General features: G+C 33.5%; 1 protein-coding gene across 1 annotated transcript; it reads left to right on the top strand.

Annotated features, from left to right (window-relative positions):
• The first annotated feature begins 2,968 nt into the window (after window positions 1-2,968).
• On the top strand, window positions 2,969-8,070 carry LOC104232645 (beta-galactosidase 13-like). Its single transcript, XM_009785901.2, has 18 exons — window positions 2,969-3,280; window positions 3,604-3,699; window positions 3,785-3,897; window positions 3,975-4,041; window positions 4,145-4,237; window positions 4,418-4,561; window positions 4,702-4,796; window positions 4,891-4,996; window positions 5,063-5,147; window positions 5,221-5,339; window positions 5,419-5,583; window positions 5,693-5,871; window positions 5,971-6,080; window positions 6,184-6,293; window positions 6,393-6,500; window positions 6,804-6,911; window positions 7,026-7,171; window positions 7,409-8,070. Exons 1-18 carry the CDS (start codon window positions 3,104-3,106, stop codon window positions 7,881-7,883), a joined length of 2,496 nt encoding a protein of 831 aa, XP_009784203.1. The 5' UTR covers window positions 2,969-3,103; the 3' UTR covers window positions 7,884-8,070.
• The last annotated feature ends 575 nt before the right edge of the window (window positions 8,071-8,645 follow it).

An 8,645-nucleotide genomic window follows, 5' to 3' on the forward strand; every position in this document is an offset into this window, starting at 1 on the left:
AAAGATCGAAAAATTGTACAGCGAAACCATTTGTCACTATTTTTATTTTCTTTTGGAGTAATTGCTCGTGAAGCAAAAATCACGTGCTTACAACAGTGATTCTGGGAGTAGGACTTCCGGGCACAACAACAATGAAATAAAAAACAAGAAGATAAAATTGTATTAAACTATATGTAGAATATAGCGTAAGTTTGCCAGAGAATTCATGTCCTTTATAATAACAACTGAGCTCACTATTTATAGCTACGTCTAGGTAAGGAGGTCCTAGGATCGTTCCCCTCTTTAATGTCAATTATGAGGGTCATTGATGAAAATGTAACGGTAAGTATAAATGCCAAATTTTTTGTAACAGGCAATCATGCTTAATGATGTGGAATATTCTCCATTGAATGCTATCGGGCGAAAAGTATTTTTGCATCCTTATGAGCGTTACTCTCTCCGATGACAGACGAAATAATTGCCTTCGATTCTGGTCATCCCCCTCTTAGGTTCCACGTATGTGTCTTTCTTTTGAACAACTACGTAGCATTGTATATTTTACCCTATAAAATACACAATTAAGAATTTTTTTCCAGACATAGCTAATAGGAGATCTTGACTGAATAGTATAACTAAATGATAATTGAATGCAAACATTTGTGCTAAAAATTATTATAGGTTCCAATTAATTCAACGATTGTATATTCAATAGTATAACTAAATGATAATTCAACTATATGTTTGCATTCAATTATCATTTAGTTATACTATTCAGTGAAGATCCCCTATTAGCTATGTATGAAAAAAACTCTTAATTGTATATTGCATGCAACTCAAAGTATTATAGGTTTCAATTAATTCAATGATTTGGATTACTGGAGCTATCGAGTTATTAGTTGGAATTTCTTCACCCCCTCCCAAAAAAAATAAGGAAGCTACGTTTGAGCTAAATTGATTATGAAAGTTTTCTTTCCTTTCTCAATAGTGAAGTAAAAAATCAAGCTCATGAGCTTATTATCCTAGATCGGAACAAGTTGATAGAACCTTCAATTTTATATCTCATGGTCCCCCTGTATGGCGACTTGGGGGCGCAAAAAAAGAGAGATGGAGTTTCTCTTGCTTTTGGCATAGCGGACCCCCAATATGAGGTTCGCATGACGGTCTATTAGTTCAGTGATAGAACACACCTATGATATATAATTGTGTCATTGTGCATGGACTTTTGAGGATTCTCAACCACATGAACAGTTCAGTGTGCTCATTGGCACTTGATCTTAAGGTGTGGAATATCATCCAAGTTATATTAGCATGACACCATGTTCGAACCCTTGCACTATAAAAATTACTCCTTCTTAGCAATTACACTATTTGTGCTAGGAAATATGATTGAGTACGAATATCAAAAGCAAAAGCATTTGTAGCAAGGGGAATATTTTTACTTGCTTTGTTTAATAATTAAATTGAGTAAATTTTTGATATTATGAGTACTTCATCAAGTAGGAATTAGTAAATTGATGATAATCTTTATAGTACACATGATTATGTGTAATATATATTGGCATATTGCCCAACTTAAGTAGGAAATCTATCGTAATTTCAGGGGCGGCCCTTTCATAAAGCAAGTAAAGCAACTGCTTTAGGCTCCACATTTATAGGGGTCCCATTTTTTATTGCACCTAATAAGCTATGTATAAGTTTTAAAAAAGGTTCTCTGAAGTGGAAAAGTTTGATTTCTCTTTAACAAGTATAAAGAAGAGGGATTTGCATCTGCTATGATTTCTATCAAGAAAATTGCACTTGAAATGAATATCGAACCTGAATTTCGTGAGAAACATGTGATATATAGGAAGTAACAATTTGATGAGAATGTTGACAATAAAATCTTTCGAACAGTCCTTTGGAGTTGACTACTTTATACATAGTAGACAAAGCTATTTCAAAATAGATTTGAACAATTCGAAGCATATGAAAATATTTTTGATTTTCTATTTAGCGGTAAAAATTAAGATCACTACATGATAGAAAATTGAAAAAATATTGCCTTAATTTTGAATGTTCCTTAAAGCATAATAATCAATTTGATATTGATGGTTTAGATTTATTTTCAGAATTAAAAGTATTAAGGAACATAGTGCAATTAGAAGATAGCAATTTAATTGATACACTCGGTCAAATAAAAAGATTTGATTCTTTTTCCAATGCCTATATTGCTTATGGAATAATGTTAATTTTTACCTTCGCTTCAGTGGAAAAAAGTTCTCAAAATTAAAATTGATAAAATCTTACCTAAGATTATGAATGTCTCAAGAAAGATTAAATAAATTAGTAATATACAATTAAGAAAGACTTATTAGGAGTTATTGATTATAAGAAAATTATTAATAACTTCGTATTTAAGAAACGCTAGAAAAGTAGACTTCAAATAAATAAATATTTGTTTTAAAAAAAAATTAAGGCTCCTCACAAAAGTTTGACTTTATGCCACAAAGCTTGTTGGGCCGCCCCTACGTAATTTTGTGAAGTTTCAAAACAAAACAGTAAAATAGAAAAGGAGAACTTGGGTACTACTCTCTCTATCTCACTATATGTGATATGCTTATCTTTGATCGAATTCTTTTATATGTCTTGTAATATTTTGAATTATTAATAATTATAGTTTATAGTACGTTTTATGTAGTTTCTAATATGTAAAGTTTATTTTAAAAAATTTGAAGATTGTATATCCAAACTCACACAAATTGTGTGTGTGACGAACGGAGAAACTATTTTGAAGTTACTCCCCTAAAGGTATAAAAGAACATTAAATGAAAACCTTTCATCATCATTCTACATTGAATAGTGTAGAGAAAAACATGGAGGTAGAAAGAAACCATAATACCAAAATCAACGAAAAGTAAAGACCATAAAAAAAATCCGAAAAATCATGCCACACCTATATTTGCCGCAGTTTGCTCTCTATAATTAGTACATGCATGCCTTCCTTTAACACGGCTATTCTGGGTGCCTCCTCCATTTACCGAAGGGGCATCATTTAGCTCTCTCTTTCTTTCTCTCTTCTCTTTTCGTCGTTGCACTAGCTCACAATCTTCTATTGTCCCTGCAAAGCTAAAGAACGAGAGGAAAAATGACTATACCAATAAGTCAGTTCCTAGCGTTAGCCCTCCTCTCCTTTTTTGTTGCCTCTGCAATCGCTGATGAGAAGCCTCGTGGTGTCACCTACGACGGTCGTTCAATGATCATCAATGGCAACAGGGAATTGCTCTTTTCTGGTTCTATTCATTACCCTCGTAGCCCTCCTGAGGTGACTTCAGAATCTAGCCTCTTTTTGACATTTTAAATAAGTCTCGGACATGATATGTAAAGCATAATAATAGATTGGACGAATCCGTTGGACCAGAGAGAAAAAGTTACATACAATCCGCGCTTGCATGAAACAAAATGAATGCAAGACATGTGTACTCTGCCATATAAAACTATATTTGACTTCATAATCAAATTACTTAATTTAGTATAAATACTAAGTGCAAGAAAATATTTGTTGGGATTGCTGTATCTGCCAAAATAATACATGATTCTTTTAACAATATTTACTCATGAAACTATGTTAATATTGGGATTGATCAGATGTGGCATGACATCATAAGGAAAGCTAAGGAAGGAGGTCTGAATCTAATTCAGACTTATGTTTTCTGGAACATACACGAGCCGGTTCAAGGGCAGGTAACATCTATGTTCTGTTCATGCATGCATTAAAGAATATATCAATTATCCAAATAGTTAACATCTCCCACTTGTGAATGTACAGTTCAACTTTGAAGGAAACTATGACTTGGTGAAATTCATCAAGATGATAGGAGAGCAAGACTTATATGTGAACCTAAGAGTTGGACCTTACATCGAGGCTGAATGGAATCAAGGGTATATATTATATATAATTCCATTTAATTAATTGCTAATGGAGTGTTTCTAATTTTTGCTTATTGATCATGGAACAGTGGATTCCCATACTGGCTTAGAGAGGTTCCTAATATCACATTCCGTTCTTATAACGAACCATTCATGGTATGTTTTCACATATATATAATGCTCTTAAATAAATATGAAGTAGCTTTAATTGTTCATTCTTGTTTATTTATTCCTTGTTTGTAATTTTTCCACTTTGCAGCACCACATGAAAAAATATGCAGAAATGGTGATTGACTTGATGAAAAAGGAGAAGTTGTTCGCGCCTCAAGGAGGCCCCATTATCATGGCTCAGGTCCCTTCTCATATCTATTGCTCGAAAGAGATAAACGAGAACAAATTCTTTTATTAAGTAAAGTTATTAAATTTTTCTTTTTAAGTAGTATACAAAACAATAGCTAGTATATACCATGCATATTCCTCTACACCTTGGTATTTCATCAGTGTCCTTATGAATATTTTTAATTCTTAACAGATTGAAAACGAATACAACAATGTCCAGCTTGCTTACAGAGAAGATGGAAAGAAGTACATAAAGTGGGCTGCTGATATGGCTACTGGATTGTACAATGGAGTCCCTTGGGTCATGTGCAAGCAAAAGGATGCCCCTCCACAAGTGGTAGGTTTTCTTTTAATAAAATAATTACTACTATTAATTTTTAGAAAGCGAAAAATAATGTAACTTCAAATGTATTGGAAAACCATTATATTAGAGCTGATCACACTTCTCTCCTTTTTCTTTTTTGATTATTTCTCAAGATCAACACATGCAATGGAAGGCATTGTGCAGATACTTTCACAGGTCCCAATGGTCCCAACAAGCCTTCTTTGTGGACTGAAAATTGGACTGCGCAGTAAGTATATATATATATATATATATTGTCTTTCTACTAATTAAATTATGGGTAATATTAAGTGTATGTTACAAATATTTTGAATTACGTACAGATATAGGACATTTGGAGACCCTCCATCACAAAGAGCAGCTGAAGATATTGCATTTTCTGTAGCTCGTTTCTTTGCGAAGAATGGAACTCTAACAAACTATTACATGGTACTCATTCCATAATATTTTACCTTTGAATGTGACAAAAAAATTTAATTATTTCTTGTATTTCAGTACCATGGTGGCACCAACTTTGGAAGAACAGGCTCTTCCTTTGTGACGACTCGCTATTATGATGAAGCTCCCCTTGATGAATTTGGTAATTAAATTCATCCTTAAGATTAACTAATTAAAACACTTGGATCAAGAAGTTTAATTTATGTCTATTTTAGGTTTGAAGAGGGAACCCAAATGGAGTCACTTGAGAGACTTGCACAGAGCTATAAGACTGTCCAGAAGGGCTCTCCTTTGGGGAACTCCCACTGTTCAAAAGATTAGCCAAGACCTCGAGGTAACCAAAGGTTTGCACTTTGCATGCATTAACCCAACCAAAATCAGCTTGAATTTTACTTCTATAAATTACTTTGCAGATTACAGTTTGGGAGAAGCCCGGAAGCGATTGTGCTGCCTTTTTGACCAATAACCATACCAAGTTACCATCCACAATTAAATTCAGGGATCAAGAATATTACTTACCTGAGAAGTCTGTTAGCATTCTCCCTGATTGCAAGACTGTTGTTTACAACACCCAAACGGTAACATCAAATAAAAACATTATTTAGTCCAAAAATTTCATTTCTTATTGATTTGAAAAATCAAGGTTAACAAAAAATATCAACTCTAATTTTATAATGGTGAAAACAGGTTGTTGCCCAACATAATTCAAGGAACTTCATAGCATCAGAGAAAGCAAAGAATCTCAAATGGGAAATGTACCAAGAGAAAGTTCCAACCATCAATGACTTGCCACTTAAGAACAGAGAACCCCTGGAGCTCTATAGTTTGACAAAAGATACTTCAGACTATGCTTGGTACAGCACAAGGTACTTATGTTCGTTGTTATTGTTGTTGTCGTTATTAATTGTTACTACTATTATCAATTTCGTTTGTTATCTTAATACTGAAATTGTTACAAATCACAGCATCAACTTTAATCGTCATGACTTGCCCATGAGACCTGACATCCTCCCCGTCATGTCAATCGCAAGTATGGGTCACGCATTGGCAGCCTTCGTTAATGGCGAGTTTGTTGGTGAGTGACACCTTTTATTGACAAATATCAAAATGTCAACTTATTTTCACAGAACTATGTTAAGATTACTTATTGAATTTGTTGGTAATAAAATTAATTTCAGGGTTTGGACACGGTAACAACATTGAGAAGAGCTTTGTTTTCCAGAAACCTGTCATCTTGAAACCTGGAACTAACCACATCACCCTTTTAGCTGAGACAATTGGATTTCCGGTATTCATTTCATTAACAATAACTTCAAAATAAATCTTTACAAAAATAAGAACGAGGAATTTTAAAGAGGAAGAGCTCATACGATATATATGAATGCAGAATAGCGGAGCTTATATGGAAAAGAGGTTTGCTGGACCCCGAGGTATAACTCTACAAGGCTTGATGGCTGGAACCCTTGACATAACCCTAAACAACTGGGGACACAAGGTAAACATGTATTTGTATTTGAGTTTAGATTCTATTTACTAGCATATTTAAAAAATAGGAGTATTATTTCTTATGAGATAATTATAGGTAAATTTCTAAGTTAGGCATTAATTAATTAGTAACTTGATAAAAAATACCCGACATGTTTATAATAGGTTAAACTATACTGATTGTGTAAATAGTTTTACGATGTCAATGCATATATAACTTAATTCATTTATAGAAAAGTGAAATTCAAATGTTTGATGCTTCACAAACTTAAAGATGTATAACATAACATGGTTATTGTTGGCTACTTTAAAGGTTGGCATATCCGGTGAAAAAGAACAAATATTCACAGAAGAAGGTGCGAAGAAAGTGAAGTGGACTCCTGTGTCTGGTCCTCCACCAGGACCTATCACTTGGTACAAGGTAAGTACAGAAGTGTAATTTCTTTTTGTTTAATTATGCGTAATTTCTAAGCATCAAGATTAAATTTATCGTCCATATTTAACTATGTGTTCATTTCTAATTTGTGGGTTACAGACCTACTTTGATGCCCCTGAAGGCAACAATCCAGTAGCCTTAAAGATGGACAAAATGCAAAAGGGTATGATGTGGGTCAATGGTAATAGCCTTGGTCGTTACTGGGTATCATTCCTTTCCCCTCTTGGACAGCCCACTCAATCTGAGTAAGTACAAGCATTAATATGTGTTAGAATTATGTGATCATCTCATTTAAAAGTTTAAAATAATTTTGGTTCTTTTTCATAGCCAAACAAGTTTAAATTGTCTTTAATGACACACAACAGTGAGAATTGATTAAATCTTAACGTGCTCTAATATTATATTGAATTATGCGGCCAAGAACATGTTTGTACTTAATTATATCTAATAATTATATATCATAAAACATATTATTGTTTTAGGTATCATATTCCAAGAGCTTTCTTGAAGCCAAAGGATAATCTCCTAGTAATCTTTGAGGAAACTGGAGGTCTCCCAGAAACCATTAAAGTCCAAACAGTTAACAGAGACACAATCTGCAGTATCATCTCTGAGTACCGACCTCCTAGCGTTAAGTCTTTTGAGAGGTCCGGAAGTCAATTCAATGCTATCGTAGAAGATCTAAAGTCAGGAGCTCAATTAGCTTGCCCAGAAAACAATCAAGTGATCAAGAAAATTGAGTTTGCTAGCTATGGTAATCCTGATGGAGCTTGTGGAAACTTGTATCTTGGGAATTGTACTTCTCCCAACAGTCTCAAAGTTGTAGAACAGCATTGTTTAGGAAAGAATACATGTGCAATCCCAGTTGAGAGAGAAGCTTTTGATGAGCTAAGCAAGGATCCTTGCCCTAATACATTCAAGACTTTGGCCGTCCAAGCAAAGTGTGGGCTTCCATAGAATAATTAGAGCCATCCTCTTTAAAATATATCTTACTACTAGTAGCTAGACCTTGATTCTCTCAAACTTATTTTTTATGCAAATTAATTACAATATATTTCATCCAAAAGTTTTTTGATTTTTATTTCTATTTCGTTTTTGCTTTCATTAATAAGATTGGCTCAGCTGCTTTCTTGGTTGCTTTTCTCTAATTGTCGTTCATCATTTGTATATAAATTTGCGCCTCCTAAACGTTCTATTTCTACGTTACCTTCTTTTGAGTAGATAACTAAACTGAGTTTAGATTTATGGATTTAAGTTATAGTAGTATATAATAATGGTATAAAATATTTACACAATCAAGTTCCTAAAAATAATTACAAGCTCAGTTAACTAGGAGTAATTATATTCGGCTTAATGGTATTGACACATGTTCTTACCCCGATTTTGAAAGCTGGCCCCGCAACTTTTGTTTTTCCCATTTAAGCACCTCCAATTGGAAAAAACACGCCTAATAAACACTTCCAACAAAGTGGGTATCTCAATTAGGGGTGTACAAAGGAAACCGACAAATCGTACCAATCCGATAATCCGAGTCAAACCGAGAAAAAAAACCTAACTATGGTTTGGTGTTGGAAAAAAAAACCGACCATTATTGGTTTAATTTGGTTTTAACTAAAGAAAGTCAAACCGAAACCAAACCAACCTGACATTACATATATAGAAATTTTAGATATATTTAATATATAAATATACTTATTGTGATGTAATTTATAAATATTT

The sequence above is a fragment of the Nicotiana sylvestris genome, chromosome 3, assembly GCF_000393655.2.
Source record: "Nicotiana sylvestris chromosome 3, ASM39365v2, whole genome shotgun sequence".
NCBI classification, from domain to species: domain Eukaryota; kingdom Viridiplantae; phylum Streptophyta; class Magnoliopsida; order Solanales; family Solanaceae; genus Nicotiana; species Nicotiana sylvestris.

What these genes read in the sequence shown, in the direction of transcription:
- LOC104232645 (XM_009785901.2), top strand. Translation starts at nt 3,104, where the DNA reads ATGACTATACCAATAAGTCAGTTCCTAGCGTTAGCCCTCCTCTCCTTT. An exon ending in AGGATGCCCCTCCACAAGTG is followed by an intron (nt 4,562 to 4,701) that starts GTAGGTTTTCTT and finishes TTATTTCTCAAG; the next exon opens with ATCAACACATGCAATGGAAG. An exon ending in TAAACAACTGGGGACACAAG is followed by an intron (nt 6,501 to 6,803) that starts GTAAACATGTAT and finishes GCTACTTTAAAG; the next exon opens with GTTGGCATATCCGGTGAAAA.